Source organism: Candoia aspera, chromosome 4 (genome assembly GCF_035149785.1).
Source record: "Candoia aspera isolate rCanAsp1 chromosome 4, rCanAsp1.hap2, whole genome shotgun sequence".
In the NCBI taxonomy this organism is placed as follows: Eukaryota; Metazoa; Chordata; class Lepidosauria; order Squamata; family Boidae; genus Candoia; species Candoia aspera.
In genome coordinates, this window is record NC_086156.1 from 117,330,425 (window position 1) to 117,355,640 (window position 25,216).

At 57.8% G+C, this 25,216-nt stretch overlaps 1 protein-coding gene across 1 annotated transcript in view; it reads right to left on the minus strand.

Annotated features, from left to right (window-relative positions):
- DNAH2 (dynein axonemal heavy chain 2) overlaps positions 1–25,216 on the minus strand; it is a 66,716-nt gene that overhangs the window by 20,514 nt on the left and 20,986 nt on the right. The window contains exons 14-43 of the mRNA XM_063301670.1: positions 25,026–25,173; positions 21,905–22,097; positions 17,013–17,213; positions 16,753–16,909; positions 15,878–16,052; positions 15,046–15,209; positions 14,775–14,936; positions 14,368–14,471; positions 13,799–13,955; positions 13,537–13,619; positions 11,586–11,766; positions 11,175–11,313; positions 10,731–10,948; positions 10,397–10,495; positions 10,076–10,201; positions 9,521–9,631; positions 8,537–8,725; positions 7,594–7,697; positions 7,215–7,404; positions 6,942–7,122; positions 6,702–6,829; positions 6,450–6,602; positions 6,221–6,346; positions 5,878–6,096; positions 4,135–4,252; positions 2,231–2,367; positions 2,008–2,145; positions 1,454–1,612; positions 507–659; positions 295–386 (exon numbers count right to left, since the gene is read on the minus strand). Coding sequence (XP_063157740.1) covers positions 295–386; positions 507–659; positions 1,454–1,612; positions 2,008–2,145; positions 2,231–2,367; positions 4,135–4,252; positions 5,878–6,096; positions 6,221–6,346; positions 6,450–6,602; positions 6,702–6,829; positions 6,942–7,122; positions 7,215–7,404; positions 7,594–7,697; positions 8,537–8,725; positions 9,521–9,631; positions 10,076–10,201; positions 10,397–10,495; positions 10,731–10,948; positions 11,175–11,313; positions 11,586–11,766; positions 13,537–13,619; positions 13,799–13,955; positions 14,368–14,471; positions 14,775–14,936; positions 15,046–15,209; positions 15,878–16,052; positions 16,753–16,909; positions 17,013–17,213; positions 21,905–22,097; positions 25,026–25,173 — 4,505 coding nt within the window. The remainder of the gene's footprint in view (positions 1–294; positions 387–506; positions 660–1,453; positions 1,613–2,007; positions 2,146–2,230; positions 2,368–4,134; positions 4,253–5,877; positions 6,097–6,220; positions 6,347–6,449; positions 6,603–6,701; positions 6,830–6,941; positions 7,123–7,214; positions 7,405–7,593; positions 7,698–8,536; positions 8,726–9,520; positions 9,632–10,075; positions 10,202–10,396; positions 10,496–10,730; positions 10,949–11,174; positions 11,314–11,585; positions 11,767–13,536; positions 13,620–13,798; positions 13,956–14,367; positions 14,472–14,774; positions 14,937–15,045; positions 15,210–15,877; positions 16,053–16,752; positions 16,910–17,012; positions 17,214–21,904; positions 22,098–25,025; positions 25,174–25,216) is intronic.

The following is a 25,216-nucleotide window of genomic DNA, read 5'->3' on the forward strand; positions in this document are numbered from 1 at the left end:
GGTGAGCTCCCTGGGGAAGACTTACTAACCAGGACCCCATCGCCACCTCCTCCTCCTCGCCAGCCTGCACACCTGTTAGAGCCGTTCAGCAACTCCCGCCGTATCTTACGGCAGGAATGCCACTATGATGCCCACCCTGCGCAAGGTGAAAAGGCGGCTCACCCTTCTGTCTGTCAGAGCGCCTTACCTTCAACCCGCCACCCCCCCCAGGAGAAGAGATCCAGGTGGAGCTTCTCCTTGAAGCCCCTTCTTCCCCAAGAGGCATCTTGGCCCACACGCCAGAGGGCTACTCACCTGGGGGGGTACCTCCACATCTTAGGAAGGTTGTCTTCAAAGGCAGCCCATTGCTTCCGCTTGGGGTCAACGTAATACTCGTAGACGGTGTCCTGAGGGGAGCAAGGAAGGTGGTTGGCAGGTCAGCCGGACCCTCTCACCTTTCCTCAGCTTGGCCTCCCTTCTCCTGCCAAGCCCAGAAGACCCCGGAAGGGAGAGCAAATCCGAGTGACCTTGTTAGGAAAGGACCCCTCCATTTCCCGAAGGAAGTTGTCGATTTTCTTCCGGCCTTCCTCGTCCACGGCTGCACACAGGGACCAGATCATGCTGAAGATGAAATACATTTCCACCAGCGTGGTGTAGTTCTCGGTATCCACGGGATTCAGCTGGAGGGAAAGGGTAATTCTGGACTAAGCCCGCAAGCCCATCAGGATCTCCCTAGACAGGGTGTGATCCAGAGAGAGACGGGGTGCACCGATCCAGCACTGCTGGAGTTGTGGGGGGCTGGCCGTCCAGGCAGGAAATTCACTCTAGTACAGGGACCCTCAACCTTGGCAACTCTAAGCTGTGCGGACTTTAACTTCCAGAAGTCCCCAGCCAGCAGAGCTGGCTGGGGACTTCTGGAAGTCGAAGTCCGCACAGCTTAAAGTTGCCAAGGTTGAGGGTCCCTGCTTTAGTACATCAGCTGGCAAATGTATGGTCTTCCTCACTGTGATTCCAGCGACTGGCCAGGGGTCAAGAGACCCACTCAGGGCTGAGACCTCCTTTCGGAACAGTGTAACTGGGCATCCTCAGAGAGATGCTGCTTAAAAATCCAAAAGTGTCTCTTGTTCATTTGGGCAGGACAACAGCAGTCTCCTAGGCTGGTCAAACCAGAAAGGTTCTTGGTTATTCTCGCCAGAGCGCTACAAGCCGTAGCAGGACCCCCCTGGATTCAGGGAATCCCCGAGTCGGAAGGGATCTTAGAGCATCTTGGACAGACAACCATCCAGCCTCCATTTAAGACCTCTAGGGAGGAGAACTTCTCATGCCCCCGACAGCCTGTCCCACCAGCTGACGGTTCACACAACCGTGAGGTTGTTCCTGCTGTCTAGTCTGAAGCTCCTTCCTTGTAGCTTGAACTACAAGTTCCATGTATTCAAACCCCAGGGCAGCCGGTGGTGCCTTGACTGCCGCCTACCCCTTCCTCGGAAGAGGCCAAGGACGTGAAGAGCTTGCAGAGAGCCACAATGCCGCTGTATTCAGGGATGGGAACCAGCTCCTGACAGTTCTCCTTCTTGAAGGTCAGGATCTTGTTGGTGAATTTGTCAAACATGCGCTGCAGTGTTTCAGTGTCAGCCTGGAAAGGAACAGGTGTAGATCCAGTCTCTGCTTTCTACCTGAAGCAGAGCCAGGCAATGCGATGCAGCCTCCTGGTCTTGAAGACGCCACCTGCCAACCCCTCCTTCTCCTGAGCCATTTTCCCTCCTTACCGTTTTGAGGACTCTGATCGACCAACTGGCGTCCCTCAGAAGGCCCCAAGGACTTCTTGCTTCCTCTCTAATCCCCCCTCCACCATTACTGGTTCTGACCCCCCCCGCCCCGCCCCGCCCACAGGGCCCATCCTCCGGGGGGCTGGCCCGGTGGAAGTCGAACAGGCTGCGTGCGTGTGCACGTGTGTGCAATGACCATGGGTGATCCCACCGCACGAGAGACTGGCGTCACGTTCCAAGCGTGGTCCTGTCCCCCCACTACCTTGGGGCGCTTCTCGGTCCAGGACAGGACGTATGGCTTCCAACCCAGGTCGCTGTAGTCCGTGTAAACCATCCCGCATCGGGAGACGGTGGCAGGCGAGGCAACAGCGAGGTTCTCCACTTCAAACAACAGCGAGACCTGAAGAGCAGTGCAGATGCCCATCAGGTCCCTCTTGCAGGGGTCCCAGCCCAGCCGCTCAGAAGGGGCGGGGCCTTTGGGCTACCTGCTCGGGCATGGCGATCCTCTCCCCGTTGATCAGGGTCAGGACTTTGTTGTCGTCCATGACCGAGTTCATGCTCTCAATCCACAGCGTGTCCACTGGCCCGTCAAAGAGGATCCACTTTTCATCCGGCTTCTCATCTGGGCAGAAGAGGGGGAGCTCTGTCAGAGCCCACGGGGACCCCTTCCGCCCTCCCTTTTGGTCTCTCGCATCAGGAGACGCTTGCAGACCCTCGGGGCTGCAGCAGGGGAGCGGAGGGGCTTGCTTGTGAAAATCGCTGGCCTCCCTCCCTGTCCCAAAGTGCCAGCAGCGGCTCCTCTCCATCAAAACCGAATGGGGCTGAATGACCGCCAGGCACCACTCTCCCCAAGGCGGGTCCCGCCATCGCATCAGCCACCGCAGTGACCTTAGCCTGGACCAGTGTTTCTAAACCTTGGCAACTTTAAGACATGTGGACTTCAATGCCCACAACTCCCCACCCCAACAGACCCAGAAATTTTGAGAGAAGCAGGGAATTTCTTCCAAAAGCATCCTTAGAGACATGGATTGGCTCAGGCAGAGAGAGGTGCCAGCTCACTCAGAAAGGAGAGGTGATTGATTGGCAGCAGCGGCTGGACCCTGGCACAGCAGAGACAGCGGCAAATACCTATGCAGGCTTGGCGCACGATGGAAGCCAAAATGCCATCACACCACTTGCTAGTGAGAAGGTCGTACCTCCCAAACGTCCCCCCAAGCTTGCGGATTTGGGGTTGAGGGGAAACTCCTGCAGGCAGGCAAGAGGGGGTGAGACGACTGGGAGAGCCCAGGGCCCGTGCCCACTGCCACCTGACCTGAGCCAGACTGGGACTCATTGGAAGGCCAGTGGTCACAGTTCTGCACGTGGCCAGTCATTTCCCCTTGCCACAAAGGGCAGAGCCCTTGGCAGATTGCTCAGGGCAGGAGCTGTGTCCTTGGCATAGGGAAGAAGGAAGGAGGTGTGTACAAAGCAGCCACAGATGCCCAGGTGAGAACCCAGAAGCCACCCAGTTCACTTCATGTGGGAGCTGCTGGCCATTACTTGTGGCTTAACATGCCAATGGCGCAGTCGCAGGCCTCCTGATGACCGGCTCCGGCCTGGATCCCACTTCCCCGTCTGGGCCCTCGCCCCAAACTAGAAGCGATGATGCCTGGAGCTGGTTTGGCCCCCCAGTCCTCATGGCTTGTGTCCCTCATCCCTGACCTTCGTTCTCATGCAGCCTGGGGTCCAGGAAGCCCCCTCCTCCCCCTCCTCCTGTTCTCATCCCGCTGGCCCCAAAAGAAGTTCCTGCCCAGAGATCCCCTGCCAATGGGGTGAAATCACTGCTGGCCCGGTGCTCGGTAGGAGACCCAGCGCCGACACCCAGGCCCCGATGGCCTCATGAGCAGCCCCGCGAGGGCCACGCCCACAAGACCCTTGGCCCAGCGGCTCCGTGGCTTTACAAATCCTTTTCAAGGGGGAGAATGCAGCCTTCGAGAGGTGAGAGGTGAGTGGGCAGAAGGCCGCCAGCCAGCCTGCCTGGAGCAGAGAGAGGAACGCACGGCTGCCGGGCTGAGCGGGGATCCCAGGAGTTCAGAGGCTCCACCTGAGGCCAGACCCAGGTCCTGCTCCCCTGCCCTCTCCTGGGCTTCCCCTCTGCCCTGCACCCCTCTGGGGCCCACCAGCTGAGCAGGGAGAGGCCGGCCCCGCCGTGTGTGATTGTTCCAGCCCAGCTCCTGCCAGCTTGCGGACGAGCAGCGGGGGGAGTGGGGCTGCATGGTCCTCTCTGGGCCCCCTTCCGATGAGCCCGGGAGGTCTTCCACCGCACCAGCTCAGAGAGAAATGTGCCGGCAGCAAAGAGCAGGGCTGACGGGAGGGCCGCCAATGTGGCCGGGGCAAGCAGCTGCGGTACCTGCGCAGGCCATTCGCATGACGCTGGACAGGATGCCGTCGGTCCACTCGTTGGTGTTGAGGTCGTACTCGCCGTACAGCTCGCCCAGGGACACCGCCTTCGGGTTCAGGGGGTACTCCTGGAAGCACACCCCACAGAGGAAGGAGGCAGAAGAAAGCCACCATCAGAAACAAACAAGAGCCATCGCCAGGCGAAGCACCGCATCTTCCTCCTGACTCCTCTGCAGCCCAGGCTAGTCCCTTGGGCAGGAGGCACCGTTGCCCCCGCCTTCCCCAAATATCTAGGCTTTCCTTGACTCTCGCTGCTAGAGACGAATGGAACCCACAGACACTACTTGCCAAGTGGGGAAAGAAAAAATTTGCAAGTGGAGGAGAAAATTAGGGTGTGAGGAGGGAGGGAGGGAGGGAGGGAGGGAGGGAGAGAAAGAAGGGATGGACAGAGACAGGGGGAAGGAAGGAAGGAAGGAAGGAAGGAAGGAAGGAAGGACGGACACAGGGCAGAGGAAGGAAGGAAGGAAGGAAGGAAGGAAGGAAGGAAGGAAGGAAGGAAGGAAGGAAGGACAGGGCAGAGGAAGGAAGGACAGGGCAGAGGAAGGAAGGAAGGAAGGAAGGAAGGAAGGAAGGAAGGAAGGACGGAGGGACACGGGAGAGGAAGGAAAGAGGGAGGGAGGGAAGGACGGATGGACAGAGGGCAGAGGAAGGAAGGAAGGAAGGAAGGAAGGAAGGAAGGAAGGAAGGACGGACACAGGGCAGAGGAAGGAGGGAGGGAGGGAGGAAGGACACAGACCAGAGGAAGGAAGGAAGGAAGGACACAGGGCAGAGGAAGGAAGGAAGGAAGGAAGGAAGGAAGGACGGACACAGGGCAGAGGAAGGAAGGAAGGAAGGAAGGAAGGAAGGAAGGAAGGAAGGAAGGAAGGAAGGAAGGAAGGACAGGGCAGAGGAAGGAAGGAAGGAAGGAAGGAAGGAAGGAAGGAAGGAAGGAAGGACGGACGGACGGACACAGGGCAGAGGAAGGAAGGAAGGAAGGAAGGAAGGAAGGAAGGAAGGAAGGAAGGAAGGAAGGACAGGGCAGAGGAAGGAAGGAAGGAAGGAAGGAAGGAAGGACGGACACAGGGCAGAGGAAGGAGGGAGGGAGGGAGGGAGGAAGGAAGGAAGGAAGGAAGGACGGACACAGGGCAGAGGAAGGAGGGAGGGAGGGAGGAAGGACACAGACCAGAGGAAGGAAGGAAGGAAGGACACAGGGCAGAGGAAGGAAGGAAGGAAGGAAGGAAGGAAGGAAGGAAGGAAGGAAGGACGGACACAGGGCAGAGGAAGGAAGGAAGGAAGGAAGGAAGGAAGGAAGGAAGGAAGGAAGGAAGGAAGGAAGGAAGGAAGGAAGGACAGGGCAGAGGAAGGAAGGAAGGAAGGAAGGAAGGAAGGAAGGAAGGACGGACACAGGGCAGAGGAAGGAAGGAAGGAAGGAAGGAAGGAAGGAAGGAAGGAAGGAAGGAAGGAAGGAAGGAAGGACAGGGCAGAGGAAGGAAGGAAGGAAGGAAGGAAGGAAGGAAGGACGGACACAGGGCAGAGGAAGGAGGGAGGGAGGGAGGGAGGGAGGGAGGAAGGAAGGAAGGAAGGAAGGAAGGAAGGAAGGAAGGACGGACCCCGGGGAGAGGAAGGCAGGAGGGAGGGAGGGAGAGAGGGAGGGGGTTCTGTGCCCTGCCCGCTGCCCGCCCCCCGCGACCAGGGAGCAGCCGCAGCCACTGACCCGGACCAGGTTGAAGGACGTGTCCCCGCTTTTGTGCAGGCTGCAGAGAGTGGCCTGCAGGGCCCGCCAGGTGACGGTCTTGCCGCTTCCGGTGTTGCCCACAATCATGGAGGAGTGGCGTGAGTTCTTGGTCTCGTAAAGCTGGATCACCTTCATCATGGTGAAGGGGATGACCTGCAGCCCCATTTCCCTCAGCTCCCCCTCCAGCATTTCCTTGAGCTGTGGCAGAGGGAGGGAGGGAGGGAGGGAGGCGTCCCTGAGACCCAACAGCCCTCCGGAAGGGGTGCTGCTGCCCCGGGGGGTCCATAAAGCTCCCCCAACCCCCTCAGGCAGAGAAGCTGACCTTCCCGTAGTCGATGACGGGGCACTCGATGCCCGGGAAGAGGTCCTGGATGATGGCGTTGAAGAGTGGGACGTCGCCGGACGTCAGCTTGGCGATGTTCATGTCCTTCATGGCCATGAGGAGCACCTGGGACCGAGGGGGGAGCGGTTGCCGGCCGTCCCGAAGGCCTCGCGAAGGACCCCCCGCCCCTCCCGCGACCCTGCCCGCCCCCGGCAGCCCTGCCCCCCACCTCCTCGTCGGAGAGGTCGGGGCGCACCCGGCGCTTCTTCCCGGCGTAGCGCAGCAGAGAGGTGAGGGCCCGCAGGCCGAAGTCGTAGTGGTCCTGCTTGGAGAGCTGCTGCACGGCCAGCGAGTACAGCGTGTAGACCTTCTTGGCCAGGACCTGGGTGGGAGACCCCACATTGGAGAGCGTCTCGCCGGGGTTAGGGTTAGGTTAGGGTCCCCCCCCTCCCGTGGGGCCCGCCCGGCGACTGGTTGGCACCTTGCAGTTGTTGAAGCCTTCCCCGAAGAGGATGATTTCGGCGATGAGGGTGGAGTCCGGCACAACCATGGAGATGGGGCGGAACATGGACTTCAGGTTGTCTGGCAGCTCCGTGCGCCCTGCGTACCCTGCCGGACCCCGCCACGGAAGAGGGCTTCAGCGGGAGGCAGAGGGGGGCCGTGGGGGGCTCTGCGCCCACACCCCCGCCACCGCCCTGGCAGCCTATCGTGCGGGCCCCACCTGGGTTCATGGTGATGAAGATGCCGCAGGACCACACCAGGTTGATCTCGTGGCCCTCGAAGGTGAAGCGCGTCATGTTGGCGGCCAAGGCGGAGAGGATGGAGAGGATCTGCTGGGCCACCACCGAGAGCACCTCGATGTTGATGCGGTTGAACTCGTCGAAGCACCCCCAGGCCCCCGTCTGCGGGGCACGGCGGGGGAGGTGAGCCGGGGGACCCGCAGAGGAAGGGCCCGGCCTCCCCTCCCCTCCCCCCCGAGCCGTGCCCCGCTCACCTGGGCCAGGCCAGAGTACATGCGCCCCATGGACTTGTAATCCAGGCCCTCCGAGCAGTTCACCACGATCACGTACATGCCCAGCGCCTTGCCCAGGTCCTTCACGGTCTCCGTCTTGCCGGTTCCGGCAGGGCCTTTCGGGGACCCTCCTCGGTGGAGGTGGAGGGCCGTGGTCAGCGTCATGTAGCACCTGAGGAGGCCGGACCTCAGGGACCCGTCTTCCAGCGCTTGCTCTGGGCTCCTTCAGACCCACCTTCCCCCCAAGGGCCAACCCCGGAGGCTCCGAGGGTCCCACGCTCTCGTGTCCCCCCTTCAGGGGCCAGAAAGCGTCCGAGTCCTCCAGCTCACGCCCACCCCCCTCCCCTCCACGGCAGGGTACCTGTCAGTCAGGGGCGTGATGACCAGCCGCCCAGAGTTTCCCAGGTACTCGTAGCCGTAAGCGAACTGGGTGTTGGTCTGCCGGATGACGCAGTCGTCCAGGTCCTGAGAAGAAAGCTCGCGCTGGAGCAGGTGGGCGGTGGGGGGAGAGACTCGCCCCCAAGCCACAGGGGCAATGGGCCCCTTCTGACCGCAGGGGCACCAAGAGGAACGCCGGACTGGTGATGCTACCATGAACTGGGGCCTGAGTGAGGAAAAGACTGAGCCAAGGCTGACCCAAGGATGAGCAATGGTCGGAAGTGCAAGCACGGCCTAATTCCTGCAGCCTGAACCCTAACCCTTCACTCCGGCCTTCGGACACGGCCCTGCCCCGGACAATGGTGGGGACGATCCAGAGCCTCGCACCCCTTTTGCTTGGCGGGAAGGGGGCTGCCCAAGGCCACCTGGGGGCCCAGACAGGGTGGCAACCATCAGCCTTCCCAGGTAGACCGGACAGGAAACATGACCAGATGAGCTAATTCTACCTTACTGTAAGGCTACGCTGACAGAATCTGGCAAGTTCTCCCGCCATCTCTTTTACAGCCTCATTGGTTAGGGAGGGTCCCCTCCGAGCCTCTCTCTCTGCCCTCCCTTATCTGACCGCTCCCTAGCCAGCCCCGCTTCCCAAGCTTGATCCCTCCCAAGGGCGAGGGGTGGTCATTCTGGGCCTGGCTCACACCTTCCCCAGCCGCCGAGCCTCCTGTGGTTCCGCTCACAGACAGCAGGGGGAGGTGAAGCGCCAGGATGGATGTGGGGACAGCAGCCCGGAGTGCAGCCCATTCTCTCCAGCAGAGGGCGGCAGCGGGACCCCACCGCTGCCACAGGTTGCACTGCATGCACATGCGCCTGCACAGACACTCAAACGCACGCCCCCCCATCTCTGAGCGGTCCGGGAGGCGCCCCACCTTCTCCCAGTAGAGGCGAAGCTGGCTCAACCACTCAAAGGACGTCACGTCCAGCAAGCCACTCTTGTACAGCCTCTCAATGACGTCCCGGGCGTGGACTTCCACCGTCACCAGCGCCACGATCTTCAGGCGCATGATTTTCGTCAGGTTGCCACGGATGGCCTCTGAGTATTTGTTCAGCATGGACACCTGCTCCCCGCGCCCCCAAAAAGAAAAAGCTCAGCCCGTGGCTGTTTATCCTGATAGCCACGTGGAGCTTCCGTGTCCAGCTGCAGTCTCTCTGGGCCGCTGGATGGGCTGGGCAGGAAAACAGGCTGGGCGCTGAGAGAATGTTACCCCACCCCACCCCACCCCAAGAGGGCTGTGCTTAAGAGACGGAAATGGCAAATCCTGGAGTGGCTATAAGGAGGCACCAGATCAGCGTTTCTCGACCTTGGCAACTTGAAGATGGGTGGACTTCAGCTCCCAGAATTCCCCAGCCAGCTATGCTTTGCTGGCTGAGGAATTCTGGGAGCTGAAGTCCACCCATCTTCAAGCGGCCAAGGCTGAGAGATGCTGATCTGGTGCCTCCTTATAGCCACTCCAGGATTTGCCATTTCCTTAGATGCTGCAACTTCCAAGCCAGGCACCTTTGCTTGGAGGCAGAGTTCTCTGGCTGCCAGGAGGAGAAGCCCCTTGGAGACCCGGCCCCACCAGGCTTTCTCCACCAGCCGCCAGCGCTCGCCAGGGTGACACCCGCAGCTCCCGTCGGCCGTGGGCAGCTCGGACAGGAGGGTGAAGGTTGAAAAGCTGGCCGTCCCCTCTGTTCTGGAGAGCAGCCGCACTCGATTCCCCAGGGCAGAGGGAAAGGAGGGCTACCTGGGTCGGCTTGGTGCTCAGCGCCGCTGCGGCCAGGCAGAAGGGCGAGGCAGCAGGACGCCGAGGGCCCTGGGGAGAAGGGGAGGCTGGGGAGTTCCCTCGGGGGCCACCCCAGGCAGGCCTCACCTGCTTCTTCTTCATAACCTTGAGGTACTTCTTGTCCCCACGCTCCTTACAGGTGGCCAAGCACTTGCTCACATCGGCCGTCCACTGAATCTGGCTGGCGGTGATCACCATCTACCGGAAGACAGCAGGGGGAAATCGGCTCACAGCTGCCGGTTTCGGGAGAGGGGGGAAGGAGGGCCACCTTCCTGTTCCGTGGCTTGACCTGAGGCACCGAGGGGGGCTGGAGGGAACGCCAAGCGTTTCCCATTAACGGGGATCCGCAGGGGAGGTCTAGCCAAAGGGGGATCACAGGAGCCTCCAGTTACAAGGGAAACCAAGCTGACGGTCGGGGGGGAGGGAGGAGTAAACTGCATAAGCGGCCCTCCCTCCTTCACCTCCCCTTTTGGCTACCAAATATATCAAAGACCCCCAGGATCATCCTAGGAGCAGGATGGGGAGGTATAAACATCTGGGTGGCAGCCGCACAGCAGGAGAACAAGAGGGGGTGCCCAGCCAGATAAGGGCCCGCAGTTGCCTTGGCACCTGCCAAGGCCACGCCCAGCTCTGCACCATCACCTGTCCGGGCCATTCCTTCACCCATTTGTCCCGCTTGGTCAACATCTTCTTCAAGGCCAGTCGGCAGTTCCGCAGCACCTCTCTCAACGTCCAGCGCATGGCCCGCTCCACGTCACACAGCCACTCCTGGGACATTTATCCTCGGTCACAACGGAGCCTGCCAGTCCCCTCCATTGTGGAAAAGCCCAGCGAACCCACCATGGACCGGTGCCGGGCACCAACACAGCAGGGCAAGTCATGATCTGGGCATGCCAGGTGGTACCCTGAAAACTTTGATGGGAATCAAATGATTCCAGGTGAAGCCAGGGAGAAATCGCTCACCTCCACGGGTCCCTCCAGTATCACAGAATGTGTGAAGTCTATGTATTCACCATCCAGAGAGTACATGCCAAGGGCTTCGGACCGGTTGGTCGTGCCAATCTGAGCATGGAAGAGAGAATAAGGATTCCCCATCCATGGGAGTCTGCCCCAATCATCTCCTGACCAGGGGAAGACTTGCTCCTTTGAGCTTGCCCACCAAAAATGCCCAGTCCAAGGAGAAGTCTGGCTGCCAATCAGCCACAGCACCGCATGGGAAGAAAGAGGATCCTCTAAGGAGCCCACAGGGAAACTGAAGAGGCCTGGACAGGAGACAGCTGCCTCCAGTGAGTCATACCTTCTGAATTTTGAGGCACTTAATGTTGTCAAAGCACTTCTTGAGGTGGGGCTGGACAGCTTCTGGGTTACGGGACTGGCCCAAGATCTCCAAGAGATCATCATTGGAGAGGAAGTAGAAGCGGGGAAAGATATGGCGCTTGGTCTCCAAGTACATGTCAAGGGACTTCTGGATATCTTCTAGGGCAGCATTCATTTCTACCAGCTTGTCCAGCAGTCCTGCAGGGAGGAGCACAGGACAGTCCTAAGCATCTCTCTCGACCTGGCCAAGAAACCCGCTCTCCTCAGAGCAACCAGGGGCCTCAGAATCCTGAAGACTTCCCATGAACTTCTTCATATCCCCAGATGTTGAGGCAGAACCGAGAAACGTTGGATGCAGAAGAGATTCTGCGTCTTCCCCCGAGCTGTGGACCCTCCCTCCACGACAGAAAGGAGGATCAGCAACCTGGGTAATGAGTAGCACGCAGAGCATTATTGTCCTTGACAAAACGGTCCATGATGGTCTTCCAGCTGGTGTTGATGCGGTCAAAGGAGGACGATTCGCCAGGCAGCTGCTTGCGGATATCTTCTCCCAAGAAGATGTTCTGGAGATGAAGGGAAGGTGAGACAGACGCGCCTGGATTCTGAAGCGCTGGGGGCGGGGGCTGCCAGGCACATCTTGTTCCCTTATTGCTGACCCCCACTACTTGGGAGCATCCAAAGCAAAACCGTTATTTCTTTCGCTGGGGGGGAAGGGGCTGTTTACTTTTAACAGTCAAGCCACAAAATATTGCTCGCCACCACCAAAGTGGCCTTCTGCCCCACCAAAGGGATGCTGGAAGAACGAGCCTGGCTGTCGGAAGGATGAAACCCTCACCTCCAGGTACATCCACTGCCGCTGCACGGTCAGTAACATTTCGATCACCTCCAGGATGAGCGAGAGGCAGCGTTCCCAGCGGTCCACCTCCTTCTCAAATGGCTTCACAAAACGTGAAGCCTTCATGGTGGACAAGGCCACCTGGTTGTCATCCAGAGCCTGGAAAACATCCTCAGTTCCTCTGCAGGAAGAGAGTTCTTGTGAGAGCAGAGCCTCAAACACGGCCTAGCAGTAGAGGACAGCTGGGTCAGACCATCTGTTCTGGAAGAGGACCCCCGCTCTCCTGCCCTCTACCCCGTTATGGACTTCACAGACATACCCCAGTTCAGTCAGCTGAAGACCTATTCCACAAGCTCCCATTCCCTCCCCACCCCCCAAGTTTTTGGCACTCATTTGGACCACACAAGACATTTCATGGGGTAAGGAAGTTAGAGGTCTCCCTCCGAAGGCCACCTGCCTTCAGACCTGCAGAATCCACCTTCTGAATGGCAAGGCCTGCAAAAAAATGGGACTTCTCTGATGGCCCCCACAAACAAAGTCATCACACAGAATCCTAGAGCTGGAAGGGTCCTTTGAGGTTAGCAAGTCCAACCACCTATTCAGTGCAGGAATCGAAATCCAGCCTCTGCTTGAACACTTCAGTGAAGAGGAACCAACTACTTTTCCGATGCACTGGTTCCACTGTCAAACTGCTGTTACGGTCAAGAAGATTATTCTAATATTTAATTGGAATCTGCTTTCTAGCCGTTATTCCATATCCTGGCTTTCCTTCCATCTTCCATCTCTCCAGTTTGATGAGGAACCATTGATAAGTACTTTTTGAGTACAACTTTCCAAACTGCTATGTACCCATTTAATTCTCATGACATTCAGCTCACTCTGAACTCACTTACTGATTAGAATATCATGAGGTATTTTGTCAAATGTTTTGTTAAAATCAAGACATAGTACATCTACTGCATTCCCACAATCTACTAAAGAAGTTCCCTGATAAAAACGTGAGATATGATTAATCAGGTAAAACTTCTTCTTGACAGTTCCATGCTGGCTTTTAATGGTCACTGTATTGTTGTAAAGATGCTTACAAACTGATCTGTTTATGATCTGTTTTAGATTTTTCCCAATACCATACTGACTGATCTGTAGTCACCCAGATCCTCTCAACTAGCTATGCAGATCAAGCTTAGTAAGGGTGGACAGAGAGAGCAGACATGCTCAGCCTGCCCTCCATTCTTGGCAGCTGAGTCAGAGGATGGCTGGCTCTTAAATTCCTTTGTCTTTATTTTACTCAAAGGGTGATGCATTCCCCATCTTTCCAGAGATAGGGCAACACTCAGAGTGGAAAAAAATGCAGACACATTACTGGAAAGCAGAAACCCCACTTTTGGGGATGGACACAGCAGCAGCAGACACCACCCCTGCAGCACAGAAGAACCTACAGCACAGCTACTCAGTCTGGCAGTCCAATCTCGTCCAGAACAAAAGGCTGGAAGAAGGCAACGCTAGGCTCTGGGGAGGGGAGTTCTGCCGTTTGTGCAACCTAGTTGGTGTACGCTGTGAAGGTAGAAAAGCCTTCCTTGCATCCCCAGTCCCTGGGCCTCATCACCAGGAGTGTGGAGAGGATTCCCCCAGCAGGCAGGGGAGAAGATAGCCTTTGGCTGCCCCGTCTCAGCTCAAACCAGCTAAACCTTGGATGATGGTAACCAGCGCATTTAATTGCTTCCAGAAACCAACATGGCCATCATCTGCCTAGGGGCAGAATCTCACCAAGATTCCTGGTTCTGCATTCAGGGGCAGCTGATGTTTCCAGAGATCTTTCACAGGCAGGTCCACCTTCAGACAATGTAGGGGTTTGACTTGATGTGCCCACAGCACATGTTTCCATGGCCAGCTACCACACCCACATGCTCTGGGGCTGTCCTCCTCCCATCCCCGTGCTCGGCAGCGCTACCTGATCCGGTGGTGCCCTTTGTCTTTGTAAGGCACAATGTCCAACGCAGTGGTGGCCCAGGTCCTTGCGATGCTTTCTAGAGCCTGCGGGGGAAAAGACACCACAATAAGCAGCCCCTCCGTGCTGAACGCTTGTGGGGACTTCTCAGCTGGACTCTCAAGAGTTCAGGGAAGCCAAGGGCCACTCTGGGCCTCTGAAACAAACGCTCAGAGAGGAGGGAGTTCCGTAAAGTCGCCCACGAGCATTGAAGAGAAGGTTCTACCTGCTCAATTGCCAGTTCCTTGGTGGCTGAGGAAGAAATCTCAGCAACCTTCTCCACGTGTTTGTCCAAGCCCAACTCAATGATATTTTCCAGCCTGAAGTCCTCCGCATCTTGATCGAATGTCCGAAGGACCAGATCCTTCACCTTGTCCCAGTGTCTGTGGGTAACCAGGAATGAATGAATGAATGAATGAAAGCATGAATGAATGAGTCTGTCTGTCTGTCTGTCTGTCTATCTGTCTGGAGCTCTCTTTCCTGGGAAGTGAATTCTCCCTCATCACAGAGATTCGCTTCCTATGACTTGAGATTCCTGCTCTTCAACAGGCAGACCGCCTCCTTGGGGGAGATGTCAGGACATCAGCCTGAAGTGCTCCTGCCACCCACAGTCCATCCCAAGGACGCCAGAAGGAAGAGTGAACATGGCGCAACAGAGGAACGTCACTGGGAGCAGTAGGTTCTTCTGTCCTCTGTCGCAGCCTTGGCCACATCAATGAGACAATCTCTGTATTCTCTCCTGGCCCTATAAAAGGTCAGGGTTCCTCAACTCAGCCAACCCCGGACACCGCCTACCTCTCTCGCAACGCTGGGTTCCTGAGGTCAGTGATCAAGGGCATTGTCCTCTTAAACTGTTCAATCTTTGCCTTGGAGGTCTCAATTATTTCCCAGTTCCGGTCCTTAGGTCACAAAAGAGGGGGCAAAAGCTTATTAAATGGTGAAAACCGAGAAGCGCTGGACTACTGGCTGATTTCCGCCAGGTGTTGCTGCTGGATCCCTGGGGTGACCCGGGGTGCGCTGCAACTGAGGGGGGAATCCCTCCTGCCTCACAACCCCAGCCCTGGAGCAGAACCCAAGTTCAAAGTGGAGCGAGGACAGAAGGGGCAGAGGCCCATCCTGCAGAACGTCCCTCTCCGTGGGGGAGCTCCCTCATAAGGCTTCTTCCCACTCCCCGCACCACAAAGCCAGCTCTTCTCACTCGCCTTAAGCTCTTTGCTCAACTTATTCAGCTTCCGGAAAAGCGCAAAGGCGGTGTTCTCCATCACTTCGGTCTTCAGGGTCTTAAAGCTCCCGTTCTTCCACTCGTCCCAGTGAACCTCCCATTCCTTGGTGATCTCCCAGATTTGCTGGATGTAGTCCAGCTCCTGCAGACCACAGAAGCCAGCCCAGGGGGCGTGAGGCCCAACCCCGCCGCCACGCTCTTCCCTTCCGAAGAGGCTGGCCAGCAGACTCAGGGCGAGGAGGTCGTCTCACCCTCTCCAGCTTCTGAAGGTCTTTGGAGGCAGGCTGGTCGATCTTGAAGATGCCCAGGTTGGAGCGCAGGCCGTTCTCCTCCTCCTTCATGCTGGCCAGCAACTGTCTCATTGCGGAGATCTGCTCCAGGGCAGCATCAGCTGAGATGGTGCTGGTGAAAGGGCCTGCCAGCAGAGAAGGAAAGGAGAACCGGGTGGCCTCTGTGCCCCGGGGCTGGCCGGCAATTGAAGGCGGAGCTGCACGGCCCCTGAGGCTACCCGGGGCTGCAGGGAGGCAGAATTTCTGGATCTTACAGGGGTGGGGGTGGGGGGGGGACCGCGCTGAAGCCTCCCACAAACAGCTTCACAGGCCCGCCTGGAGGAAAAAACGAGCTGGTGCGTGAGAAAAAGGGGAGAGGATGGACCAACAACACACGCTGAATTACGCTGATCCTCCACGCTGCCTCGCAAGGGAGTTCACAGGAGAGCCTGAACGTCAGACCCAAAGCGCCGTGCCCACCTCCGAGCCAGCCACGACAGGCCCCTGCAGCTCAGGCGGAGGAGAGCCTGGGCCCGGGTGGAGCGTCTCCCTTTCCTCCAGGAGCAGAATAGGAGCGAGGGGCCCCTTTGGGGTGGCCTCTTGAGGAACCCAGAGATGCCGGCGAGACACTCTTGGGGCCCGGCCCTGCTCTACGGTTTCCCCCCAAAGCCCCAGAGGAACTGGCTGGCCACGGCTAACGAGTCGCCACTCCTCCCCACAGAACCACTGGAGGGTTGCAGAAGGGAAGCCCAGTCCCCTCTGTCCACAGAGGAGGACGATGGGCCAGGAGGGCGGGGAGGAGCAAGCCACGCACCATTCAAGTCGAAGTCCTGCAGGAGGTTCTGGGCCTTCTTCTTGAAGTCGTCCGCGCAGTGGATCAGGCCCGTCTTGAACTTCTCCTTGTGCTTCCTCAGCATGGTTTCGCTGTCCAGGATGCACTGCTGGAAGGCCAGCCACTCCGAATTGAGCTCTCCCAGCAGCTGCAGCACCTGGCGGGAGGAAGACCAAGGGGCGTGGAGCCCAGAAGAGGCGAGGGTCAGCAGAGGGAGGAACAGCACGGTCGGGGGAGGCTGGGATGGGCCAACCAAGAGGCTACCAGGGAAGGCGGCGGCAACAGCCGCTATGGAGCTCCAGGAACCCACCCTCCTGTCTGAGGACAGGGGCAGAACGCAGTCCCCTTCCTCTGCCTCCCCAGATATCAGTCACATCTCTGCCTCCTTTTGCCCGAACCTAATAGAGGCAGTCCTCGACTTATGACCACAATTGGGACTGGAACTTCCGTTGCTAAGTGATGCAGTCATTAAGTGAGCTACACCCAATTTTATGACCTTTTTTGCCACAGCCGTTAAGCGAATCACACGGTTGTTAAGCGACTCCATCTTCCCCCATGGACTTGGCTTGTCAGAAGCGCCCTGGGAAGGTCGCAAATGGCAGTCACGTGACCCTGGGACACTGCAACCATTGTAAATACATGCTGGTTGCCAAGTGCCCAAATGTTGATCACGTGACCGCAGGGACTCTGCAACAGTCATAATCACTTTTTTTTTCAGCGCCGTCGTAACTTCGAACAGTCATTAAACAAATGGTCGTAAGTCGAGGACTCCCTGTGCTGAGGCTGTCTACCGCAGCAGAAAGGGGGAAACTGCACTCCAGGGCCTGCCTGCCGGGAAAGCCCAGCGACAGACGTACCTCTTCCTCCACCGCCACCTCGTACTTCTCAAGGATGGCAAACTGCTCGTGGATGGGGGGGATCTGCCCCTCGATCTTGGGCAGGTCGTTCTGCAGCCTCTCGTGGAGCTGCAGGCTGCGGCTGAGCTCCTCCAGGGTCTGCGGAGGGCAGCTGATGCTGCGGGTGCAAAAGAGTCATTTCAGGCCGGGGGGGGGGGGCAGAGAGGAAGGTGCCAGGGAGGAGCTCCCCGAGGGGGCCCGAGGGCCCGTGGGGCACTCACGCGGCCGCGTTGTCCTGCAGGTAGGCGTGCAGCTCCCTCAGGCGGCTGCTGGCCATCTCGTTCAGCAGGTTGGTGAGCTTGTTCTGCCACTCGTTGCAGTGCTGGACCACGGCTGCTTTCAGGTGGGAGCAGTCCAGGAGCACAAACTGGATGCTCAGCACCGTCTCCTCCTTCTGGACGTTGTTGGCTACCTCCATGTATCTAGGACGAGCCGGGGCACCCCAGTTGCTTGGAACGAAGCAGCAGCCGCCGCCGCCACCACTGCCCGCCCCTTCTGTGGGCCAGAGCTCCCGGCCCTGATGCACCCATTGCCCCTGCCCCAGCGCCGTTGGCAGGCGACAGGTAACACCCCCCACCCCCCGGTGCTCAGGGCAACAGCACCCCATCTCCATGCTGGACAACCAGAACTCCGCCCAGGGGTCTCCCCTCCGAGGTGGCTTCCCTTCCCCGGCCCAACCGGGTGAGCAGCAGAAAACGGCGTGGCTGTTTGGCACGCAGCAAAGGTGCATTTTGGTGGCAGAGTAATGAATCTGATGCACCTGGATGTAACCTACATAAATTCAGGGGCTCCTTTAATGAATCGCCTTGATCTGATCCTTAATCTTAACTTGCTTGGGCAAAAGGCATCCTATGACCTACTTCCGAAAACCCTGCCCTCGTTGGATTTATCTCCCACCTTTGCAAAGCCCGGAAGGGAGGGGAGGCTTTTAAGCAAAACAGCAACACTGTCTTTCCCACCATCCTCCGTGGTTACACAGAAGTGGCGAAACCTGGCAAAGCCGTGTCCCTCGGCTACCTGACAGGAGCAGCTTGGAGATGGAGAAGAACTTTTAGAATGATTTCTTAATTGAAATGTAGCTTTTCTTTCTCTCTCCCTGAGTCATCGAAGCAAGGAAGGCCAGCAGGTGGAGAATCGTTCCAGCCCCAAGGGAACTTATTAAATCTTCCTGTTTCATTAATTAATTCCCTGTTAATGGGTCACTGCAAGCACAGAGCCAAACTTTTATTAACAGAAAGGGGAGAAAGAAAGGGCGGGGGGGGGGAGGAAGCAGCAGCACACAGAGACCGATGGGGGCGATGTCAAAAAGTGGGTCCTGGCAGAGACAGATGGGGCTACGGCAGGCTTGTGCCAGTCCCCTCATTTATGGGTCCTAAGCAGACTTTTCCCAGGCCGGGCCTCTAAATCAGGCGTGTCAGAAGTGCTGAGTCTGTATCCCAGAGTGCAAGCTGGCTGGAAAGCGGCTAGTCGGGGTGCCAAAGAGATTTATGCTGCGTCGCTTGGCTCCCCTTGGCCACGGCTTCTCACCAACTGCAGCATGGCAGAAGAGCATCCTGGGACGGCTGCTTAGGTTTTAGAGGCTGGTCTCCCATTAAAAGCTGATTTCCCCCCCTTCCTGCCTTTAATTCATCAGAGGGCGCTACGGAAGTATGTTTAAGAACACCCCCCCCAAATTCCTAAAACTGTAGAACAGGCTGAAAACAAAACGAAGCTAAAAAGGCAAGTGGGCGCGACCACAGATCCGGCCCGATCGCCACACGGGATGTCCCCATGTCTGAGAAACCCTGGCCTAGACCCTCATCACCCCAACAGACCTGGAAATCTTCAGAGATTTCTTTCTCGTGGCCGAAGAAGGGCCACGCTGATCTGGGAGGCAGACGCAGTCTCCGGCCCTCCCGTCCCCCTCTTCTCCCCTACTCTGCAGCCCTCAACCGGCTTGTCTGATGAGTTATGGGAAGACTGAAGGCTCCGAGGGAGAATCCTCCCCTTGTCCCTCTCAGGCGCAGCCTCGGGCGAGTCGGGCTGTGCTTGGCCCCGGGCTCCTCTGGCTGGGAGGGAAGGGCCTGACCGGCTCCTCCATGTCTGGCAGGAAACGGGGCGTGCCGGTTGCCCCTGCCAAAGTGAAACTGACCTCTACGAAGGCCGGCTGGTTGCCGGACAAGCGGAAGAAGATGCTGAAAGGGACCAATGGGAAAGGGGAAGGGAGGCCAGATCGAACAGGGGGGAGATCGGACCAGCCCCAGAACGGTTCCTCGAGGCCGAGGGACAAACGTAGCAGGACAGGCCGTGCCACACCCCTCTCGTCTTTCACCTCCAACCGGAACAACCGACTGGCCCAGATTCTTCCCCAAGAAGAAGCCGGACATCCACCCCCACCACCGGGAATGGTTTCACTGGTTTTCCTGCATGCAGCAGAGGGACAGGTTAAAGCTGGCTGGGGAATTCTGTGAGTTGAAGTCCACCCATCTTCCAGCTGCCAAGGTTGAGAAACCCTGGGCTAGATGGTCCTTGTGGCCCCTTCCAACTCCCCAATTCTAGGGCTGCAGGATCCTCCTTTCCACACACCCCGAGCAAGGAGGCCGACAGCTTTGGCCTTATGCCTCCCGCCCGCCTTCACCTTCACCGCCCCAGCAGAATTCTTGATCGGCACCCTGCTTGACTCTCGCCAAGACAGTTGCCACCCTCTCCTCACGGCAGACCCCTCATACCTCACTGCTCCGGGCACACGAGGCCCCCTCCCTGGGCGCCAGGCCTGGCTTCACCACCCTACTTCCAAGCTCGATCCATCCTTGCACCCACGGCCTGATCCCCCAACGCTGTCACTCGTGAAACACTCCCTGCTCCGGGCACTAGCCTCTGCTCTTCTCCCCTTACCTCCATTTCTTCGACGGGGCCTGATTTTAAATTTTAAATGTTGAGAAACTTCCTTGATATATGGATGGGGCCCTGCACAGCTGTTAAATTTGATGGGTCAGAGGCAAGCTGGACTGTCCTCCCGCTCCCAAAAGAAAGGCACTGAACCAACCACGCTGGCTTCCCTTTCTCAGAAGGGCACTCCCCCCAACTGGGACAAGGGGGCTGCCCCCCACTGCTGGGGGAGGGGAGGCTGCTTCTCCCGGCCAGACTGTTTCCCCCCCCCCGCCAGCCCCACTGGGCCCAGTCTTGGGAGGGGCGAGGTTTCCGAGCGCCTCTGGCCTCCTGCTGCAGCTGGATCTTGTTTACAAAGCTCTTAATGGGAGGTCTCCAGGGGGAGAGCTGTACAAACATCCAACCAGCACACAGACACCCCGCATGTCTCTCCCCACTTTAGGTTTTTCACAATCGCTTTTGACATTTGCATGGAAACAGGTTTTTTTCCTCCTGCTGCTGCTCATCTGCTGAAGCGCTTCGCTCCAGCAGCCTCCTTGGGGGAGCGGGCAGGGCAGCTGTGCAGCAGCGCACAGCGGTCCTCCGCCCTGGCTCTGAGCAGGGACGGGAAGCCCCTTGGAGGCTCGGCGGGGCAGAAAGACGGGGGGCGGGCTTTGGTCCCACTGCCCCGGTTCCTCTGCTCCTCGTGTGAATGCCCTCCGTTGGCAGGGAGGGGCACCGAGGGTTCTCAGCCACAAGCTGGGGAGGGGAGGGGAGACTCAGATCCCGGGCCACCCTGCCCCAACTTGGCTTGGACCAGCCCTACAAGCTGCAGTTACCATCATCCGCCCTCGTAGGCTAGTAAAACCCCAGGCACCCCACTCTCTCGCCAGCAGGGGTGGACATTATCACGGAACAGTGTTTCTCAACCTTGGCAACTGGAAGATGTGTGGACTTCAACTCCCAGAATTCCCCAGCCAGCAAGCTGAAGTCATAGAACTTTACTGGACAGACGCTGGATGGCCCTTGTGGCCCACTGAGAGCCAAGGAGACACGACAGGGCAGTTTCGCCGGGGGCCTTCCTCCTAGGGAGCATCTCCACATTTCTACCCTTCCTTTCCTTTCCTTTCCTTTCCTTTCCTTTCCTTTCCTTTCCTTTCCTTTCCTTTCCTTTCCTTTCCTTTCCTCTCCTCTCCTCTCCTCTCCTCTCCTCTCCTCTCCTTTCCTGGCCACTAGAGGTGGACAGGCTCCCACCGGCTCCAAGCCCATTTCCGGACAGAGCTTCCAGACTGCGGGGCTTCCATGCCCAGCCCTGCCCGTCCTTGACCCACCCAAGCCTTCGGGTCAAGCGGACCCTTCTGCAAAGACCAGCCTCCCCTGGAGGGCCTGACTTGGCTTCCTTGGCCGTGGGGAAGATCTGAAACGGCCACACTTGGGCCTGGGCCTCTGGATCAGCCAGGCCGAGCCAGCCTCGGCCAGCACTACCGCGTGGGCCTGATGACCTCTCCTGGGAACTGGAGCCCTTCAGCCTCCAAGAAGGCTGGCTCTTCAGGGATGAGATCTAGTGGCTCACATGGTCCAGCAGCAGCATCTCGAAGCATTGGACCTGAACGGCCTCTCCACCGTCACCCCCTCAGGCATGCGCGCGCGCACACACACACACACACACACGCACACACACACACACACTCAGCTTAGTACAGAAAAGGCTTTAAGCATCTAATTGCCCAATGGAGCTGACTTAAAGGAGATTTAGAAGAGATAAAGTACCTCTTCATAGAGTGCATAATTAACTTGTGGAATTCATTACCAGGCGTGGGGATGGCCACCAGCCGGGAGGCTTTAAAGGGGGACTGGATACATTCCCGGGGGACGGATCTATCGAAGGCTAGCAGGCTGGAAGAGCCCTCCAGGCTACCTCTGGGTAGGTGCCTCCAGGTGCGTTTGCAGGGGAACGTCTCCATCTCCTGCCTGCGAGGTCCCCAGAGGCATCTGATAGGCTGGCATGGAAAACCGATGCCGGACAAGGATGGGCCTTGGCCTGATCGAACAGGGCTAGTCTCAAGTGCTTAATGCTTTACGGGATCCATTCCTGCAAGACGTGGAGATGGCTACTGACCAGGATGGTTTTAAAGGGGAATCAGATTAATTCATGGAGGAGAAAGACCCTCTTGAGACCCTCTTGAAGACTTCAAGGTGCCTCCAGGTTGGTGCAGCAGGAGAGGAGTAGACTTATGCCACCCCATAGCTAGGAGAACACCCTTACCGAGCCGTGTCAGCATCAAAGGATGAGACCAGTGGGTTGAGATGCCTGTAGCGGTTGATGAAGGCATCTTTGTTGACCTCCCAGATCTCTCGGTACACATCCCAGGTCTTCAGGTAGGCCTGGAGGTGGGTGGCGTTGCTCTGCATGCCGCTGCTGACCTGGGTCTGGATTTTCTTGATGTCTTCATCCCGCTCTGAGGGGCAAGAAACACCATCATCTCCCAGGACTTTCTAGGACTCGCCACCCATAACCAACACAGCCAGAGGGACCCAGGGAGATCGTAACAGGACATCTTAAAAGAACAAAGCTGGAGTTGCTGATCTTCTGACAAACAGATCACTAAAGCCAACTTTTGTACTGAGAGGAGCCTGCAGGAAGTTCACCTTCAATGGAGAGGGAGAGGAAGCAGAAGGGACGTTTAACAGATACATCCATGGAAAACACAATTAAAATTTCAATTTCTAAATCATATAGAAAAGCAAGCCTAGTGTCTGCAGGACACAGTCAAAAAAGCGTCCACAGGGTGTTGCGGGGTATGGTCAAAAAAGTCAACTTGGCAGCCATGGGGGTGCAGAGCTTCAATTCCCTGCCACGGCTGCCATCTTAACTTTTCTGATGGTGCCCTGCGGACACCCTTGCTTGCTGGGAAGGGCCAGCAGGGACTGCACAGAGAGAGGTCCTGCCTTACCACCCGTTGGGAAACCAAGAAGCAGGTGGATGGGATGCTCTAGTTCAGCGTCTCTCAACCTGGGCAGCTTTCAGACGTGTGGACTTCAACTCCCAGAATTCCCCAGCCAGCATGGGTGGGCACAAATCACCTGGAATTAGCACTCATATGCCCACACCAAATTATTCAAAGTAGGGAAAACCCAAGCGGCTAATGCAGACAGGGGCTCCAAGTCAGGAGGGGCAAAGGGGTGGGCGTTGGTGCAAAACAATCCCCAACTGATTGCAGCATTAAGAGGGTCTGCGAGGAAAGGTGCTTGTTAGGTGTCCAAAGGCAGATCCTATGCCAGGAACAACTGGGAGTGGGACAGAAGATAAAGTTGATGGGACAACGGCCTATTCACACTGGATCTGCAAGCGGAAGAAGATGCTCTGCAGAACGGGGGCTGCTCAGATTTAAAAAAGAGTCTGCAGCGCTGGGGCACAAAGCTCTTGAGATGTGCTGAAATTCAATGTGCGGAAGGCGCCAAGCTACGGGTCCAGGTTGGGCTAGGACCATGGCACGGTCTTACCCCGTCCCCTTCCCAGCACCATTCCCGGTCAACGTCTTCCCTGCCATTCCCAGCCTCGGGAGTTTTCCTTTAGAAAAAGGGAACAAAATGGCTTGTTGTCCTCCCCTTCTCAGAGAACAGGGAAGGAACCCGACCCAGCTGGGGAGGATCGGTGCAGGCCCGCCTGGCTCAGGGCTCCTCTCTCCAGACTTCCATGGGGCTTCCAGCAGCCTGAATGCACACCAGCCTCGCGTGCTCTCTTCCGTGAAGCCGGGCACCGGGAGAGCAGCCGCCGAAGAACACAGAAGCCTTCTGGGCCTCTGCCCAGGAGGAGGCTGAAGCCAGAGCAAAGCCAGAGCGGGGAGCAGGCGAGGGCTCTTCCTCCACATTCACACAGTTCCACGTGGCGGGAGTCCAGAACCTGCTCCTCTCCTGCATTGCCGGAGGCTCCCTCCGGCTGCTCCCCGATCCTCTCCTTCGGCCCTTCTGTGGAACACCGTGAAGGCCACGGTGATGAGCTAGCTGGCTTGATGCATTTCCCACCCAGAACTAACCGATCCTGCCAAAATCAAAGACCGGTTTCTGCTCTCCCCTTCACGACAGAGCCCAGCAGACAACCGGCCCTGAGCGTCAGCGGCCAGCAACCCCTGGGAAAGCGGGAACAGAGCCCTGGGAGAAGTGCCAAGCCATTCCACCGCCCTGCCTTTGCTCAACATCACAATCATCCTTCGCTGGCAGCATCTCGGACCACGAGGAAGGCGGGTGGCCCAGGTGGGCAAGGCAAGGCAGCTGGCAGCCCCGTGGCTCCACCAGGCCCAAGGGTCCGCCCCTGCCCTCTTTGCGCCCTGCAAACGGTCAACCAAAGAGAGGCCACGAAAGGGAGCCTGGGGGAAGACGGTGAACTGTTTTCTTCCCCCCAGTGTTTTCGGCGTTCTGTCTGAACTCGTGATTTTACAACACTTCTCTGGAATTGTTGTCCATTAAACATACTGACTCTCTGTTGTCTCCTGCTTTAAATCTCTATTAAGCGCCCCAAGATGCTGCCTGCTTTGAAGGACCAAGGAGATACGTCCACAGTAAATTATAAATGCAGAACTGTGCCTTTATGCAGGAGCATCACGCCTGCTCTAGCACTGGGTGCTGCGCCATGGCTGTGTGGCAAGTGGCCGTTCTCCAGACCCCGAACCCCTTTTTGGCACTTGGAGGAGAATCTCAGGCAGTCCCTGCTCATCCCTTTAACTCTAGGCTTTTTCCTTCTGCCTTTCTGAGCTAAGGGACCCTCAGCCGTTCTCCTGATGGCCTTGGGAGGAAGGAAACAACAGGAGAGGTGGGAAGAGAGAGGAGAACCCTTCGCCAAGGCAGCTCGTGGTTCTGGCCCAAGGCCTGGGAAAGGGGCACTCTGGTTCTGCCCCAGAAAAGGTGGACTCCCTGGGTCCCGTCAGTTGACAGGGTTTAACAGCTGGGCCCTGGAGCATCCTGGCTCTGACCTTGCGGAATGGGCAGAAACAGCAAGAGAGAGGTGCCTTGTACAGCTGTGTCGGTGGGAACCAGCCCCATGACTTGCACCCGGAAGCCCACTGGTAACTAGTTTGGTTCAAAAAGCAGAGGTGTTGCATCCATAACTGCTTGGCCATGGCATTCCCAGCTATGTGGTACACAGCGACACTGTCTAGGGCGGGAACTGCTGGCTCCCACCTCCCCATCGCTGCCTTTACACCGGGCTTCATTCAAGACAAGCTCTGGGCTGCGACGGGCTATCGTGTTCATCTAAGCCAGGAAGGAGGGAACACAGAGACCCCGGCGTCTGCACGCACCCGGCGAGATATGTCTCTGAAGACCTGGGTCTGAATGCCCCACAGACCCCAGGGGGACGACAAGCGACCCACGCAAGGAGGCTGCCTTACCCACAAGGGCAGAAATGGGGTCGCGGGGGAACTTGCGCCGGACGAGGATCTCTGGAAGGTGGCGGAAGACAGAGATGCTGAAGATCAAGTGGGTGCTGATGTCATTGACCATGTTTGCCAGCTGTAGGAGCGAGGGGGAGAACTCCACCTGGGAGGGCAGAAACCGGCTGGTGAGTCAAAATGGACCAGAG